Here is a 19,944-nt window from a genome sequence, read left to right as displayed (position 1 = left end):
ATTAGGGGTAGAGTATCACATGTCAACAAGAGTACATGATCTTTTTTTTTTTTTTTGATACGGAGTCTTGCTCTGTCGCCCAGGCTGGAGTGCAGTGGCAGGATCTCAGCTCACTGTAAGCTCCGCCTCCCAGGTTCATGCCATTCTCCTGCCTCAGCCTCCTGAGTAGCTGGGACTACAAGCGCCCGCCACCACGCCCGGCTAATTTTTTTGTATTTTTTGTAGAGATGGGGTTTCACTGTGTTAGCCAGGATGGTCTCGATCTCCTGACCTCGTGATCTACCCACCTCGGCCTCCCAAAGTGTTGGGATTACAGGCGTGAGCCACTACGCCCAGCCGAGTACCTGATCTTATAGGACCCATCCAGGGCCAGAATTTTATTTCTATGGCAATGTAATGTAATTGTAAATAGATATGGCCCTTGAGTCAATACCTTGTCACTAGCATGGACTGGACTGACCTGGAAAGTACCAGAGAGGGGGATCAGCAGATGGACTGGGAAGAAAGATTCCAAAAGTGGCTAGAATCTAGAGAACATGGAAAAGGAAGTAAGGAGAAAACAATATCATTACTCAGAGAAGTTGTTCTTCCCTTTTCATTACCAGTAATCCCAAAGAAAATGAATTATAAAAAAGCCCAGGGAGCCTAGTATAACGCTCAAAGTGCAGAGCAAGCAAGAGAGTCAGGAACACCATATTGGAAAAGGTGCCGGAAAAGCCATGGGGATGACAGACACAGGGGCCTTCAAGTCTTCACTCACCTTCAACAAAGGAAAAGCATAAGCACACATAGTGACTGACATGCTAAAGGCCTGGGAATCCCTGTTTCCTGATAACAGGATGAACAACATTTGTGAGACATTATTTCCTTTTATTTAGGTTTCTATCGAATACTTTTGTGCTGAAAGTGCTAGCAAGGCTGATGCTTCTTGCTAACTGGAAGAGGCAGCATGGGGCAGAGTATATTCTATAAAATAAGTTCTTTGTAACGTTAGAAAAATGTTCTGAAACCCACGTTGCCTAGGTCTGTTTGTATCAAAGAGAAACTAGGCAAGTAGGTAGGAATGACTCCAGGATTTTAAAAAATGGGAAGAGAAAGAAGTGAAAAGGAAAAGCCTGAAAAAGAGCTGGGCAAGCTCCAGTTATATGTGAATAAAGAACAGATGTAATCATTATTATTTCAAAATTTTCTATAATACATCAAAATCTTCAGTTTCTGTTAACCCACCTAATAACCATGTATTTAATAGCCAACAAAAATCTCTTTTTAAAAAACCTCACAATCTTCAAAAAGCTAAACACAGAATTACCCTATGACCCAGCAATTCTACTCCTATATGACTTAGGTATAAAGAGAATTGAAAACAGTGACTCAAACGGATACTTGTATACCGATGTTCATTTCAGTATTATTCACTATTCAATAGCCAAAGGTAGAAATAATTCAAGTGTTCATCAACATGGATGGATAAACAAAACGTATGGCTGGGCATGGTGGCTCACATCTGTAATCCCAGCACTTTGGGGGACCAGGGCGGGCAGACCACTTGATCTCAAGAGTTTGAGACCAACCTGGGCAACATGGTGAAACGCCATCTCTACAAAAAACACAAAAGTTAGCTGGGTGTGGCAGCGCCACCTGTAGTCCCAGCTACTCCAGGAGGCTGAGGTGAGAGGATAGCTTGAGCCTCGGAGGCAGAGGTTGCAGTGAGCTGAGATCACACCACTGCACTCCAGCCTGGGGAACAGAGCCAGATCTGCTGAGTCTTTGTCTCAAAAGCAAAAAACAAACAAACAAAAATACCAGAATTCAGTATATACAATATAATGGAATATTATTCAGCCACAGAATAGGATGTTCTGATACACGCTACAACATACATTTTCCTTGAAAACATTGTGCTAAGTGAAAAAAGCCAGACACAAAAGAACATTGCATGATTCCACTTATATGAAATCTCTAGAATAGGAAAATTTATAGAGAGGAAGTAGATTTGTGGTTATCAGGAGTTGGGGGAGAAATGAGGAGTGGCTGGTTACTGGTTATAGAGCTTCTGTTTGGGATGATGAAAAGGTTTGGGAAATAGTGGTCGTGGTTGCACAACACAGAAAATGCAATGAATGACACTGAATTGTACACTTAAAAATTGTTAAAACGGCAAATTTTTTTACCACAATAAAAAACAAATTTAACCCACAAAAGTTTCTGTGTGCTATAGAGACTCCAGGGCAGGGGACAGTTTGATAAACAATACCTACTGCATTCAAGGAGGGAAAGTCAGGTGGCAGGAAAAGAGAACAGGTAGGCCCTCGTCCTCTGACAGTCTCTTAAAAGAACTCTCAGAATCCAGGAGTGACTCAAGGAACTAATTTGACACTAATGACTCATTAAACTGCATTTCCAGTTCACAAACCTCTATCATGAACTTCAGTCTGTATTTCTAATTAAATATGACCATCTCAGATTTACCATATCTAAAAGAAATTCTTTGGTAATAAAAACAGTAGAAATTATTTACAATAAATAAAAATGGCAGAAATCTATTTCCATTAGAAATGAAACAGATTAAGTCACTAGCTAGTGTTAAAAAAGGTGGTGGTGAGGGGACCTGAAAGGGGTTATGATCACAGATACAGAGGAAACTAAACAACTGAAAATACTTTGTACAGCTCTATTCTAATACATTACAATATGTACTTAAAATATATTATTTTCCTGAAAAATATAATTATCAAAATGAATACATGCAAAGAAAATTTAAAGAAATTAATAATCACTAAAGATTGAGAAAGTTACCAACTATAGAACGCTCTAGCCCATGTTTCAAGTATGAGTTCTTTAATTGCTTCAATCATTGAGAATATGTGATCACTCTCAATGCTATTGTAACTATTCCAAGGCAACCAGAAAAGCTCCCCAATTCTTCCTACAAAGTTACAAAGACAATAAGAAGAAACTGCAGACCGATGTCACTTTTTACTGTAAATCCAAAAATCATGAATAAATTATTAGCAAACACAGTTGAGTTACATGTTAATGCATGCTACATACCATGACTAAATGAGGGTCACGGTCAGATGTGGAATGCAAGTATTATTCAATATTATATGTCATCATGTTAACAAGCCAAAGGGAAAAACAGCATCTTGAAAGAGGCTCAAAAGGCACTTGAAGAGAATTCAATATCTATTCCCAACAGAAACTTTTAATATAAAAGAGGACATTTGGTTAACTTGGTCTCAAACCAATAACCAGCATTGTGCTTGAGGGTTTAATATTGGAAGCATTCCCATTAAAGTCCGGAACAAGGCAATCACCACTATTATGCAACACAGTTCTTAAAGTAATGGCCAATGAAATAAGGTAATAAATAAAAGGTACAAAATTAGAAAGGAAAAGACAAAATTATTTTACACCTAGAAAATCAAAACAACCAACTGCAAAATTATTAGAAATAATCAGAACATTCAAGCAAATGAATGTTTGACTTTTGCAGGAGGAATGTTGACTTTTGCAAAAGTCATTCTGTTTGACTTTTACAGGAGGTTCACAAAAACAATCATGTTTATAAAATTACTTGAAGGTTTCATTAATTTTCCCAAGAATTTCTCTTAATCCACTCACTGTTAACTCAAATAAGTTAAAAAATCTTTACTCAAGATTTTTATTTCACTAATACCTTGTGTGATACATTGGCATTTTTAATGGGAAATAAAATTGTGACTGACTGAATAAAATTAATTTTTAGAAAAAATATCCAGCTGAAAACAGCAGTCCTGACTATATTTGTATTGAACAATAAGCAATAATTATTTTATGCTTTAGAGTAACTTTCAGGACCAAAGATGGAATGAGCAATGCTAGCTCTTGAAATCCACACCAAACTGCAGAACATGGCAATTTTTCTCTTTCAGTAATGCATGGAGTATTTTTTCACACAATATTTTATTTTAAAGATTTTTAAATTTACTAAAAAGCTGAAAGACTGATATTATGAATACCTATTGATTCACCAATTAACATGTTGCTACATTTGCACCCAATCTGTCTTGATTCGTATATGCATGTCTGTTTGCACACACACACAACCACAGTTTTGTTTATTCTTTTTTCTGAACCATTCAAAATAAATTAAAGACATCAGGATACTTCATCCCAACCATGTTAGCCAGTGTCTCCTAAAAATAAGGACATTCTCCTATATCTCTGCAATATCATTATCACACCTAAGAAAATTAATGGTAATTCCAAAATGTCACCTAATATCCACTCTAAATTTAAATCTCCCCAATTGTTGCTACTATATTTTTTCCCCAACTCAGGTTCTAACCAAGCTTCACACAATATTTTTAGTTATGTCTCTCTTGCTTTTTCTTCCACTAGAACAGCTCCCCTTGCTTTTCATGGCATTGGATTTAATCTTATTACTTCTCCCTTGGTGTCATTTAACTTATTCCAATATCCCCTGTATTTCCAGTAGACTGGAGGTTAGGGCTAGAGGCTTAATTCAGTTGAAACATTTTTAGCATGAATGCTTCACAGATAATGATATACAATAATGCATCCCATCAGAAGGTACAAAATGTCAGACTATCCCAATTAATGATGCTAAGCCTATCAGTTGGTTAGACTGGTGACTACCAAATATGTCTACTATAAAGGACATTCTGCCTACTATAATTAATTAGTAAGTCAACTGTGGCATGACACTTTGAGTCCATGTGAATATCCTAGTCCCCAAAACCTTTATCTCAATAGTTTTAGTATCCGGTGATGATTCTTGATTTAATTATTAAACTCAGGGTTAGAGAACCATGAGAGTTTAACCTGTACTGTGTATACTGCTATTTATTAGGGGAGAAAGAATATAATAGTTAGGAGGACAAGCCTAGGGCTGATTCTACAGTAGCAATGCTGAGTATGTAGTAGAATTCTTGAATCTCTAAAGAGCTCTTTTGAAATACTAATCCTTAGCCCCATTTCAGATCAATTAGAATGATCTTAAAGTATACTTACCAACTGCATAACTTTTCTGCATCTTAGGAACAAAGACTACTGGAATTCCTGAGATCGATACTATTTATATTCCTAAAATAGACATTATACTAGATATGTTCTAAGGATCAATTAATTAATGTAATGAGAATTAATTACAAAGTGCTTAGAAACGGCCTAGCACATTGTAAATGCTCACTAAATACTGATGATAAATATGTGTACAAATAGTTACCCACATATATGGATATGCATGTATACAAAAATACAACTAGGTATATTCTACCATACACATATGTATATAATGACACAACCTCAAAATATATCAAGCTACAATTGACAAGACTGTAGGAAATACAAATAAATCAAAATGTAAGAAATAAATATATCAAAATTTACAGACACAGATTTTTAAATGGAAGGTATATCTGTTTTTGCTTTTTTTTTTTTGAGACGGAGTCTCACTCTTGTCACCCAGGCTGGTGTGCAATGGTGCGATCTCAGCTCACTGCAACCTCCACCTCCCAGGTTCAAGCAACTTTCCTGCCTCAGCCTCCCGAGTAGCTGGGATTACAGGTACCTGCCATCAAGCCTGGCTAATTTTTGTATTTTTAGTAGAGACGGGGTTTCACCATGTTGTCCAGGCTAGTCTCGAACTCCTGACCTCAAGTGATCTGCCCACCTCAACCTCCCAAAGTGCTGGCATTACAGGCTTGAACCACCACACCCGGCCCCCAGACATAAATTTTTAAAGATCCTTCTCAGAAACTGATAGATAAAATACATACAATAATAAATAGTTTATTATGAAGGAAAGAACAATATAATTATAAATCAAGTTTGTGGATATATACACACACACACACACACACACACACACACATATCTTTCTTTCAAAGCATACATGTAATATTTAAAAACATAGGCAATATAATAGACTACAATGGAAGTATCCATAAACTATAAAGAATTAAACATACAGACATCCTATACTGACAATATAATAAAATTAAACATTAACAAAAAATAGCAAAATACATAAATTAAACAGCCTTAATAACATAGTTATAGAAGAAATCATAAAGAAAATAAAATATTTAAAACTGAATAATAAAAACACTGGACGTAAAAATCTGTAGAATAGAGCTAAAGAAGTATTTAGAGGTACATATGTAGCTTTAAAAACATTTCAAAGAAAACAAGAAAGGTTAAAATTAATAAGCTAAGTATTCAACTCAAGAAGTTGGGGAAAGGGCAAAAAAGCAACATCCCTGGAAAATAAGAAATTAAATTAAAAAGTTAAGGGCAAATATCAAAGATACACAAAACATCATTATCAACAATAGAGAAAAAAAAGACCAGGAGCGGTGGCTCGCGCCTGTAATCCCAGCACTTTGGAAGGCCGAGGTGGGCAGATCACTTCAGGTCAGGAGTTCAAGACCAGCCTGGCCAACATGGTGAAACCTGGTTCTACCACAAAAAAAAAAAAAAAAAAAAAACGCAAATTAGCGGGGCATGGTGGCAGGCACCTGTAATCCCAGCTAGTCAGGAGGCTGAGGCAGGGCCCAGGAGGTAGAGGTTGCAGTGAGCCGAGATCACGACACTGCACTCCAGCCTGGGCAACAGAGCAAGACTCTGTCTCAAAAAAAATGAAAATAAAAATTAGAGAAAAGAGAAAAATAACATAACCAAAACTGTTCCTTGAAAAGATTAATAAGATAGACCCTTGTGAGTAAGAGTTATCAAAGAAAAAAGAAGATTCAAATAATTAAAATAGAGAATGAAAAGGAATACAAAAGTACAGACACGAAGGAGATTTTTGAAATGATAACAGAATACAACGAGAATTAGGAGTATCTACATGCTAATAAATTTGAATGGATAAAGTCCCATTAAATTATGCCAAAATTGGCACAAGAACTGATACAGAATCTGAACAGAACAATTAGTATAAAAGGGATTAAAACAGCAAAGATCTTGCCTCCTGAAAAACAGCAGGTACAGACAATTTTACAATGAATTCTACCAAATTTCAAAGGTTCATTCCTGTTTTACATAAGCTATTCTAGAAAAATAGTAAATTCTCAGAAACTGACCAAGACATTTCATTAATTTATTATAATCTTGATTCTAAAAACTGAATAACAAAATATCAAAGATCCATTTTAACATGATACAAAAAATACTACACTTGGCCAGGCACACTGGCTCATGCCTATAATCCCAGCACTTTGGGAGGCTGAGGTATGCAGATCACTTGAGGCCAGGAGTTCAAGACCAGCCTGGACAACATGGCAAAACCCCATCTGTACTAAAAATGCAAAAATTATCTGAGTGTGATGGTGTACATCTGTAATCCCAGCTATTTGGGAGGCTGAGGCAGGAGAACCTATTGAACCTAGGAGGCAGAGGATACAGTAAGCCACGATGGCATGACTACACTCCAGCCTGGGCAACAGAGCTAGACTCTGTCTCAAAAAAAAAAAAAAAAAACACACACACACACAGACGCACACAAAAAATACTACACTAATATTACCTAAGTGAATCCAATCATGTATTTTTGAAATAATAACACATCAGGATTAAGAAGAATTTATATTACGAATAAAAGGATGGTTCAACTTCAGAAATAGAAGAGAGAAACCAGGTGATAATCTCAATCAATGAAGAATGCGCATCATGAAGTTTAGCAAAAGGCAAAACTCTAGACTTAATAAAATATTAAAAGGGAGAATATCTTTGTGACCTAGTGACAGGGAAAAACTTAAAAACCCATAAAGTGTACGTTAACTTTTACTGCATTAAAATTAAAAACGTTTGTTCTATGGAAGATACCACACAAAGTTAATAGGAAAATGACTAAATGACAAAATGAGAGAAGATGTTTGTAAAACTGACATTAGAAAAGGGATTATTAGATAGAAGATAAGAAATTCCTGTAAATCAACAAGAGAATAGTCACCCTGATGGAAAAATCGGCAAATGATATAAAAAAGCAATTTATAGAACTTAATCTATATTACAAAAATTAGAAAGCTGGGCCGGGTGTGGTGGCTCACACCTGTAATCCCAGCACTTTGGGAGGCCAAGGCAGGCGGATCACCTGAGGACAGGAGTTCCAGACCAGCTTGGCCAACACGGTGAAACCCCATCTGCACTAACAATACAAAAATTATCTGGGCGTGGTGGCGTGTGCCTATAGTCCCAGCTACGCAGGAAGCTGAGGCAGGATAATTGTTTGAACCCAGGAGGTGGAGGTTAAAGTAAGCCGAGATGGTGTCACCGCATTCCAGCCTGGGTGACAGAGTAGACTCTGTCTAAAAAAAAAAAAATTAGACAGCTCGATAATCCTAACTGTTGGCAGAGATAAGAAGATAAAAGGAGCCTCATACATTGCAAGTAGGAGTGTACACTACAATCATTCTGGCTTAGATAGAAGCTTCCATTAATAAAGAAAGAACTGCTCCTCTGCCTTGCTTTGTCCTCTTGTGTATATTTCTTTTGTAAACTTCATAGGGAGGAATGTCTGGTCTAGCATAGGATTTGGGTCTTAGAACACCGTGGGTCCTGACCATCTATCCTACCTAGTATGACTACATTGTTCACCCAGCCTAAAAGACAGGGAAGCAAAAATTTCCACTGATGCCATTTCTAGGCACACCCTAGGCCAGAAGATAACCTGTTGCCTTGAAGGGAGGAATGACCCAGTCATGGTGGACTCATCACCTGCTAAATTAAAGAGCCATTCGGCCCTGAATAACCAGCTGCGATACCCAGGTAGCACAGCATGGGCCTTGGGTGAGACTCTGAGACATGCCAGCTTAAGATTAGACACAGCGTATTCTCAGCTGTGGTGGCTATTGTGAGAGACTCCATCTGCTTGAGAAAAGCAGAGAAAAAAGAAAGGAGGACTTTTTGGCTTGGCCTCAGGGGAGTAGAGTACCAGGTGGGCTCTTGGGGTCCCTGATTCTAGGCCTTGGCTCTTACACGGCATCAATTCTGGACCTGCCCTGGGCCAGAGGAGAGCCCACCACTTTGAAGGGTAAGTCCCAGGCCTAGCAACATTCATCACCACAAGTTGACTGAGGAGTCCTTGGGCCTTAAGTGAACATTGGTGGAAGCCTAGCAGTACTCCCCATGGGTGTGTAGTGGTGGCAGCCACAGGGTGAGGCTCCTCTGCCTGTGGAAAGGGGAGGGAAGGGTGAGAAGGACTGCATCTTGTGGTGTGAAAGCCAGTTCAGCAGCAATACAGGTTGTTGGGTTGTGGTTAGAGTGGGCCTTGTGTAAGACCCAGTGCTGTGATGGCTTCAGGTGTGATCCAACACAGTCCCAGTGATAATGGCCACAGGGGTACTTAGGTCAGCCCACTTTCTGCTCCAGGTGGCTTAGCACAGACAGAGAAACTTGGTTTGTTTGGGAGAAAGTAAGAGAAGAGAACAAGAGTCTCTGCCTGGTAATCCAGAGAATTCTTCCAGATCTTATCCAAGACCACCAAGGAGGAACCTCTACAAGTCTGCAAAAAACACAGTGTTACTGGGCTTAGGGTAACCCCTAATGCACATACGGCTTAGATTAGAACACCCATACCCTTTTGAATACCTGGAAATCCTTCCCAAGAAGGACAGATACAAATAGGCCTAAACCACGAACACTACAATAAATACCTAACTCTTCAATGTCCAGACACTGATGAACATCTACAAGCATCAACACCATCTGGGAAAACATGACCTCACCAAACAAACTAAATAAGGCACCAAGGACCAATCCTCAAGAAACAGAAATATGTAACCTTTCAGACAGAAAATTCAAAACAGTTGTTTTGAGAAAACTCAAAGAAATTCAAGATAATAGAAAAGAAATTCAGAATTATATCAGATAAATTAACAAAGAGATTGAAATGACTAAAAAGAATCAAACAGAAAATCTGTAGCTGAAAAATGAAACTGACATACTGAAGAACACATCAGAGTCTTTTAATAGCAAAACTGATCACGGAGAACAAAGAATTAGTGAGGCTGAAGACAGGTTATTTGAAAATACACATAGGAGACAAGAGAAGAAAGAATAAAATGATGACACGTGCCTACAAGATCTAGAAAACAGCCTCAAAAGGGCAAACCTACGAGCTATTGGCTTTAAAGAGGAGGTAGAGAAAGACATATGGATAGAAAATTTAATCCAAGAAATAATAACAGACAATTCCCCAAACCTAGAGAAAGATATTAATATTCAAGTACAAGAAGGTTATAGAACACCAAGCAGATTTAACTAAAAGAAAACTACCCCAAGAATTTAATAATCAAACTCCTAAAGGTCAAGGATAAAGAAAGGACCCAAAAAAAAGAAGAGAAGAAAGAGAAGGGGAGGGGAGAGGAGGGAGGGGACAGGCGGGGAGAGAAGGAGAGGGGAGGGGAGGAGAGGGCAGGGGAGGAGAGGGCAGGGGAAGGCAGGAGAGGGCAGGGGAAGGCAGGAGAGGGCAGGAGAAGGGCAGGAGAAGGGCAGGGCAGGGGAAGGGAAGGGAAGGGGAAGGAAAGAAATGGGGGAGAGAGGGGGAGGGGGAGAGAGAGAGAGAAAGAACCCCAAGAAAAAAGCTCCAACACATGTGGCAGCAGACTTTCCAGTGGAAACCTTACAGTGGCATAATATGTTTAAAGTGCTGGAGGGAAAAAAAAAAAAAAAAACAACTTTTACCATAGAATAGTATATCCAGTGAAAATATCCTTCAAACATCAAGGAGAAAGACTTTCCCAGACAAACAAAAGCTGAAGGACTTCATCAACACCAGACTTATCCTACAAGAAACGCTAAAGGGAGTACTTCATTTAGAAAGAAAAGAACATTAATGAGCAATAAAAAATCATCTGAAGGTACAAAACTCACTAATAATAATAAGTACACAGAAAAACACAGAAATATTATAACACTGTAACTTTGGTGTGTAAACTACTCTTACCTTAAATAGAAAGATTAAAAGATAAACCAATGAAAAATAATAACTACAACAACTTTTCAAGACACAGACAATATTGTAAGATGTGAATAAAAGCAACAAAAACTTAAAAAGTGAGGGGATGAAGTTACGGTGTAGAGTTTTTATTAGTTTTCTTTTTGCTTATTTATTTATGAAAACAGTAGTAAGCTGCTATCAGCTTCAAATAATGGGTTATAGGATAGCATTTGTAATACTGATTTTAACCTCAAATCAAAAAACATACAACAAATACACAAAAATTAAAAAGCAAGAATTATATCATATTACCAGGGAAAAATCAGTTTCACTAAAAGGAAGACAGGAATGTGGAAAGAAGAAAAGACCACAAAACAACCAAAAAACAAATAACAAAATGGCAGGAGTAAGTCCTTACTCATCAATGATAACACTGAATGTAACTGGACTGAACTTTCCAATAAAAAGACACAGAGTGGCTGAATGGATGAAAAAACAAGACGCAATGATCTGCTGCCTAAAGGAACACACTTCACCTATAAAGACATACATCAACTGAAAATAAAGGGATGGAAAAAGATATACCAAGCCAATAGAAACCAAAAAAGGGGAGAAATATCTGTATTAATATCAGATAAAATAGATTTCAAGGCAAAAACTGTAAGAAGAGAAAAAGAAGGTCACTATATAATGATAAAGGGGTCAATTTAGCAAGAAGGTATAACAATCTTAAATATATATGCACCCAACACTGGAGGGCCCAGATATATAAAGCAAATATTATTAGAGCTAAAGAGAGAGAGAGAGAGAGACCCCAATATAATAATAGCTAGAGCTTTCTTTCCTTTTTTTTTTTTTTTTTTCTGAGACGGAATCTCGCTCTGTCACCCAGGCTGGAGTGCAGTGGCACAATCTTGGCTTCCTGCAGCCTCTGCCTCTCAGGTTCAAGCAATCCTCCCACCTCCGCCTCTCCAGTAGCTGGGATTATAGGTGCACACCACAACTGGCTAATTTTTGTATTTTTAGTAAAGACGGGGTTTTGCTATGTTGGCCAGGCTGGTCTCAAAGTCCTGTCCTCAAGTGATCTACCTGCCTTGGCCTCCCAAAGTGCTGGGATTACAGGCATGAGCCACCACACCTGGCCAACAGCTGGAGATTTCAACAACCCATTTTCAGCATTTGACAGATCTCCCAGACAGAAAATCAACAAAGAAACAGCTGACTTAATCTGCATTATAGATCAAAATAGCCCTAATAAATATTTACAGAATACTTCATCCAATGGCTGCAGAATACACATTCTTTTCCTTAGCATATGGATCATTCTCAAGGACAGACCATATGTTAGATCACAAAACAAGTCTTAAAACACTCAAAAAAAACTGAAACAGTATCAAGTATCTTCTCTGACCACAATGGAACAAAACTAGAAATCAATAACAACAGGGATTTTGGAAACTATACAAATACATGAAAATTTTAAAACATGCTGAATGACCAGTGGGTTAACAAATTTAAAATTTCTTGAAACAAATGATAATGGAATCACAGCATATCAAAACCTATGGGATACAGGGAAAACTGTGCTTACATCAATTAAAAAAAAAGAAAAAGAAAGAAGAAAAAATTCAAATAAACCACCTAATGATGCATCTTAAAGAACTAGAAAAGCAATAGCAAACCAAACCCAAAATTAGTAGAAGAAATAATAAGGTCAGAGCAGAAATAAATGAAATTGAAATGAAGAAAACAATCCAACAGATCAATGAAACAAAAAGATAGTTTTCTGAAAAGTTACACAAAACTGACAAATCTTTAGCCAGACTAAGAAAAGAGAAGACCCAAATAAATAAAATCAGAGATGAAAAAGGAGACACTACAACTGATACTGCAGAAACTCAAAAGATCATTAGTGGATACTATGAGAAACTACATACCAATAAATTGGAAAATGCAGGAAATTGATAAATTCCTAGACACATACAACCTACCAAGATTGAACCATGAAGAAATGCAAAACCTGAACAGACCAATAACAAGTAACAAGATTGAAGCTGTAATAAAAAGTCTTCCTACAAAGAAAATTCAGGACCTGACGGCTTCACTATTGGAATTCTACCAAACATTTAAAGAAGAATTAATACCAATCCTACTCAAAGTATTCTGAAAAACAGAGGAGAAGGGAATACTTCCAAACTCATTCTACAGGGCCAAATTACCCTGATACCAAAACCAGACAAAGACATATATTTTTTTAAAAAAAACTACAGGCCAATATCACTGATGAATATTAACGCAAAAATCCTCAACAAAATACTAGCAAATAAAATTCAACAACATATTAAAAGGATCATTCATCATGACCAACTGAGATTTATTCCAGGGATGCAAACATGGTCCAACATATACAAATCAATCAATGTGATACATCATATCAACAGAATGAAGGAAGAAAACTATATGATCATTTCAATTGATGCTGAAAAAGCACTTGATAAAATTCAACATCCATTCATGATAAAAACCCTTGAAAAACTGGGTACAGAAGGAGCATATCTCAGCCTAATAAAAGCCGTATATGACAGATGCACAGCTAAGATAAAACTGAATGGGGAAAAACTAAAAGCCTTTCTTCTAAGGTCTGGAACACAACAAGAATACCCATTGTCACTACTGTTATTCAACCTAGTACTGGAAGTCCTAGCTAGAGCAATCAGACAACAGAAAGAAATAAAAGACACCCAAATTGGAAAAGGAAGAAGTCAAATAATTCTTGCTCACAGATGATATGATCTTATATTTGGAAAAGCCTAAAGACTTCACCAAAAAACTATTAGAACTGAAAATTCAGTAAATTTGTAGGATATAAAATCAACGTACAAAAATCATAGCACTTCTATATGCTAACAGTAAACAATCTGAAAAAGAAAGCAAGAAAGTAATCCCATTTACAGTAGTTACAAATAAAATTAAGTATCTCAGAATTAACCAAAGAAGTAAAATATCTATACAATGCAAACTATAAAATATTGATGAATTACATTAAAGAGGACACAAAAATGTTCAAAGATATTTCACGTTCATGGATGGGAAGAATCAATATTGTTAAAATGTCAATACCAAAGCAATCTACAGATTCAATGCAGTCCCTAACAAAATACCAATGACATTCTTCATAGAAAAAAAAAATCCTAAAATTTATACAGAACCATAAAGATCCAAAATAGTCAAAGCTATCTCGAGAAAAAGGAACAAAACTGGAGAATTCACATTACCAGACTTTAAATTACACTACAGAGCTATAGTAACCAAAATGGCATGGTACTGGCATAAAAACAGATACACAGACCAGTGGGACAGAGTACAGAACCCAGAATACATACATCCATACATACATCCATACATCCACAGTGAACTCATTTTCAACAAAGGTGCCAATAATATGTACTGGACAGTCTCTTCAATAAATGGTGCTGAGAAAACTGGATATCCATATGCAGAAGAATGAAACTAGACTCCTATCTCTTCTCACATAAAAAATCAAATCAAAATGGATTAAAGACTTAAATCTAAGACCTCAATCTATTAAACTGCAAAAAGAAAACACTGGAGAAACTCTCCAGGACATTGGACTGGACAAAGACTTCTTGAGTGAAGAAAACAGACAAATGGCAAAGAGGCTTACAGAAAAGTGCTCAACGTCATTGATCATCAGAGAAATGCAAGTCAAAACTGCAATGAGGTATCATCTCACCCTGGTTAAAATGGCTCTTATCTAAAAGATAGGCAATAACGAATGTTGGTGAGGATATTGAGAAAAGGGAACCCTCATACACTGTTGGTGAGAATGTAAATTAGTATAACCAGTATAACAGTTTGGAAGTTCCTCAAAAAAACTAAAAATAGCTACCATACCAGCAATCCGACTCCTATGTATATATCCAAAAGAAAGGAAAACAGTATATCAAAGAGATATCTGCACTCCCATGTTTTTCGCAGCACTAATCACAATAGCCAAGATTTGGAAACAACCTACATGTCCATCAACAGACAAGTGGATAAAGAAAATGTGGCAGATATACACAATGGAGTGCTATTCAGCCATTTAAAAAATAAATAAAAGAATGTGATCCTGTCATTTGCAACAACATGAATGGAATTGGAGGTCATTATGTTAAGTGAAGTAGTCAGGCATAGAAAGACAAACTTCATATGTTCTCACTTATCTGTGAGAACTAAAAAACTAAAACAATTGAACTCATGGAGATAGAGAGTAGAAGGATGATTACCAGGGGCTGGGAAGGGTAGTAAGTGGGGAGAAGTGGCAATGGTTAATGGGTAAAAAAAGATAGTTACAAAGAATGAATAAGATCTACTATTTCCTAGCACAACAGTCAAACATTTTTTTTAAGTCATTTATGCATTTGATACCAAGAAAATTTTAATTGGTTGTCCCTAAGCTCCATACGGATGGCAGGTTTCTATGCTAACAACAAAGCTACTGCTTGTAAAGTGGTAGAAGTTCAATCTCGAGTGGGGATTGGTGACTGGACCTCTAAAAGGGGCCCAGGTCTTTGGCCCCCTCTCTCTCAGGGGCTGGCGATAATGCAGACCTGTGCCGTCATCCTCAAAGAAACTACTGTATGAATGTCTGAGATGCTGAGATGTTTCTCTTAATGCAATGATAGGCACTTGCTACAGACAACAGGAGCAATGTGCTCTCTTACCAGAGAAACTGTTAGTTATCACAAAGATATAAATATTTCCTCAGCAAATAGGTATATGCTATAAATACACATGCAATATGGAGCATTTGCTTTGGGCAAAGACACATAATACTACAGCAAAAACAACCAAAAAAAACACTTTTAAACACAAGCATGAACCAGGATTAATAATCCACTTGCAAGTACAACACAAAGCAAAGAATCTTTCTAGAAGTCTTAGGAAAAGTTTGATATTCTTAAGGTTATGGTTTGTTTCAATAACAAACTTCAAAACCCTAAATAGTGCAAAAAGTACTAACATCCTAATGGTAACCAGATTTTTTTTATTATCCCAAGTAAGAGAAGTTGGTTGAAATATCCTTAAAAATGCTGTGATTTTTAAAAGAGCAAATTGCAATTTTCCTAAATATCAAGAGGGCAAGAAATGAGAAACAGCCATGTGGTTTCACAAACTCTCTATTTAGAGGCTAGCAGAAAAGAGAAATCTGTACCAGATACTGAGGGAAGGATTAAGGTTGTTCCCTCAGTCAGGGCTACTAAGGAAGTAATATAAGTAACAACAGGCTAGAAAAGATGCAAAAAGAATAAGGAAAGAAACATGCATACAGTGGGCTTGTAATGTACTCAGTGATATTTACTTATAAGAAAGAGGGAGGGGCCAGGTATGACGGCTCACATCTGTAATCCCAGTGCTTTGGCAGGCCAAAGCAGGAGGATCGCTTGAGGCCAGGAGTTCAAGACTAGCCCTGGCAACACAGCAAGACCCTGTCTCTATTAAAAAACAACAACAAAAAAAAATTTCTGGGTGTGGTGGTGCACACTTTAGTCCCAGCTACTCAGGAGGCTGAGGCAGGAAGATCGCCTGAGTCCAGGAGGTCAAGGCTGCAGTGAGCTATGGTCACACCACTGTACTCTAGCCTGGGTGAAAAAGTGAGACCTTGTCTCAAAAGGAGTGTGGGGGGAGAATTATAATAGAGGGTGAATCAAGAGGAGGTATAGCATCAGAGTTTCCCAAAACTCTGGGTTGGATGCTAACAAAATGAACTATTAGCATCCAACCCAGGCATCAATTCTGCTGTCACTTCCATCCATCAGTATTTCCTTGTCCTTGTATTTGTACCAACCACTAATGAGAGATCAATGTGTCTTACCCCTTCACTTGGAGCCCAGAGGAAAAGAGGCTGCTGAGATCTGCCAAGCCTATCACCAGAGCTGGGTTTCCACGAAGTAGTTTTAAGCTAACAATAGGCTTTAAAGTGTTCCTTTGCCTGACTTTATCCTGTGAATCTCTCTCTTCCTTGCTGATCATGTTAATGAAGGATTTCGCTACTTAGAGTCCTGGTTATTTGCCACTCTTCTCACTGAAAATACATGACTCATAGTACTGATGTGATTATGATAATGCACATTTACTTTAAGAAGAATGTCACAGTATTCAACTATTTTAAAAGAAAAGAAAGTAGAAAAATCGCAAGAATGAAATGTCAAGGAATAGCATCCAAAAGGAACTGACTGAGCTCTTAACATGGAACCCACTAGTTATCTAAACATGTCCCCAAAGAAAAGGAACCTGGGTACCCTGAAGTGAGTGATACCTGGCGGGGCCCATAGCAGTACCTGACACAGGAAGTAGGAGCCTCTTCAGTCAAGAAGAATTTCAGAATTGGAAAGTCATTCTGAATGAGGAGTACTTGGCACCACAAAGACCACATGCTTTCCAAAAATGCTTTCTTTCACAGATCACTACCTCATCAGCAATGGAGAAAAGCAGTCATCCTTCTGCAGTCATGTCCTGAAAACACATTCTGCTTTCTTTATGCTGTGGGGACATATGCTCAGCAGTCCCTAAACAAGTTGTCTGCTGAACATCCTCCTTTAGTAATCTTCTGGCATTCCTCCTAGCCTTTTGTGGGAACTGTGCCAGAAACTTCTTGATAACAAAGCTCATTATCTAGTCAGCCTGGCCAGGTCAGAGTTGGTCGGTTTCCATTAATAGTATACATAAAATTCAATTTGGCTAGAAAATATACTCCTTCTATGTAGAATCTCTTCAAAATCTCTACCTTGAAATATTCAAATTGTACATAATACTTTCCTTAAGTCTCCTAGCTTGTGGCCGGGTAGGGTCCGTGGTCACAGCTCTCGTGTTTACAACTGCTTTTTCTCTGCATCCAGAGGACCCATGGCTTAGATTTCAATCAGAGTAAACAAGACTGGCTTTTTAAAAGGCTTAGAATCAAAATACTTTCTAAGGTTATCTATTTATAAAATTTTGAGTGATCCATGCCCACTAGAAGTGACAAAAATACCTTTTTTTTTTTTTTTTTTTTGAGACGGAGTCTTGCTCTGTTGCCCAGGCTGGAGTGCAGTGGTGCGATCTCGGCTCACTACAAGCTCCGCCTCTCTGGTTCATGCCATTCTCCTGCCTCAGCCTCCTGAGTAGCTGGGACAACAGGCGACCACCACAACACCTGGCTAATTTTTTTTTTTTTTTTTTGTATTTTTAGTAGAGATGGGGTTTCAACGTGTTAGCCAGGATGGTCTTGATCTCCTGACCTCGTGATCCGCCCACCTCGGCCTCCAAGTGCTGGGATTACAGGTGTGAGCCACCGCACCTGGCCCATGCCCAGCTAATTTTTTTGTATTTTTAGTAGAGATGGGGTTTCACCGTGTTAGCCAGGATGGTCTCGATCTCCTGACCTCGTGATCCGCCCGCCTCAGCCTCCCAAAGTGCTGGGATTACAGGTGTGAGCCACCGCACCTGGCCGACAAAAATACTTTTAAAAGATATTTAAAGTAAAATTGAGAGTAAAATAAAGTGATTTTTCATAAGAATTTTACATACCAGTTTAATTGTGTTCACATCAGCCACAGGATTGGGCCTTTCGCAAGAGATGTCAACGTTACCCAGCAACACAGCTCAAGCCTATTAGGAATGTGGCAACTGCAACTACTGCCCACACAAACCGTTGGTAGCACTTTCATCCCCTCTTTCATAACCAGTAGCTAAATCTGTCAAAGATTCCCCCTTTTCTAAAAGCTGCCACAGGTCAAAAATTAGGACTATATCAATTGCATTGTGTTATCTACTCTGTAACCGAGAGGGAATTCCAATACTTAATCAGTGTATTTAAAAAAAAAAGAAAAAAAGTCAGACAATAGTCTAGTACTCACCTTTTTCAGAAACACAAACTGAGAGTTTCTTAACATCATCAACCAGCACATTTTGTGTGATGCCATGTCCATCTTCTGAGTCACTGCCATCAAACTGAGCCTCTATAATGACATCAGGACTGTCATTATAGCTTTTCAGGGACTGTTGCGGGAGATGGCGTCCACAGAGCTCCTCGGGGATATCTGATTCATATGCAGCTTCTGTTTCTTTGTCATTGTTCTCTGGTTTAACTACCTGAAGAAAATTTAAAAATTCTGCTAAATCACTGGGAGAAGAAAAAAAAGAGCAGATTTTTCTTTTCTAAGGAAGAAACTGCATATACAGAAGCTAATGATATTGGACACTAATCATGTAGTTCGAAAAAGGATCTTTACTTTCCAGAAGCACAGACCACCTAAAGCACATAATCAATCCAGCAAAGCCAGGTTGACAATCAGTTCTTCAGGATGCCCCAAATTAAGGCCTTATCCACTTCTCATATTTCTGATCTACATTTTCATCATCTCTCCCCAAAGGCCCTGAATACTAGAAGTAGTACCATGCTGCTTCATAAAGGCTCACCATATAGGAACAATTAGTAAGTTAGGGAATGATAAAAGAACTCAACAAAGTATGCCACAGTGTTCCCAAAGGAAACCACAAGAATACAAGATGAAGTGGAAAAAAACAAAATTAAGTGTGAACAAGAGTTTATAAAATGTTCTTATAAAAACATAAAGCTTTACTTGGGAGGCTAAGGTGGGAGGATCACTTGAGCCTGAGAGGCACAGGTTGCAGTGAGTCAAGATTGCGCCCACTGCCCAGGCAACAAAGCAAGACCCTGTCTCCAAAAATAAAGCTTTAATTCCCCATTTTGTGGCCTGAAATCAATATATAAAGCATACACACTGATGGACATTTACACTACAATACTAATGAAGCAAGTAGAAGAAAAAAACCCAGGCCAGGCACAGTGACTTACACCTGTAATCTCAGAACTATGGGAGGCCAAGGCAGGAGGACTTTAAGACCAGCCCAGGCAACATATTGAGACCCTGTCTCTACAAAAAATTTAAAAATCAACAAGGCATAGTGGAGGAAGGGGTGGGGGAGGG

The 19,944-nt window shown here is 37.9% G+C and overlaps 1 protein-coding gene across 1 annotated transcript in view; it reads right to left on the bottom strand.

The window, feature by feature from the left end:
• The window catches only part of DIS3L2 (DIS3 like 3'-5' exoribonuclease 2), a 389,257-nt gene that overhangs the window by 231,710 nt on the left and 137,603 nt on the right, over positions 1-19,944 (bottom strand). Inside the window, exon 6 of the mRNA XM_011980219.1 lies at positions 18,850-19,084. Coding sequence (XP_011835609.1) covers positions 18,850-19,084 — 235 coding nt within the window. The remainder of the gene's footprint in view (positions 1-18,849; positions 19,085-19,944) is intronic.

Source organism: Mandrillus leucophaeus, unplaced genomic scaffold (assembly GCF_000951045.1).
Source record: "Mandrillus leucophaeus isolate KB7577 unplaced genomic scaffold, Mleu.le_1.0 Scaffold21, whole genome shotgun sequence".
NCBI lineage: Eukaryota > Metazoa > Chordata > Mammalia > Primates > Cercopithecidae > Mandrillus > Mandrillus leucophaeus.
Note: the sequence above shows the minus strand (reverse complement) of the source record. Positions and strands in the feature narration are given on the sequence as shown.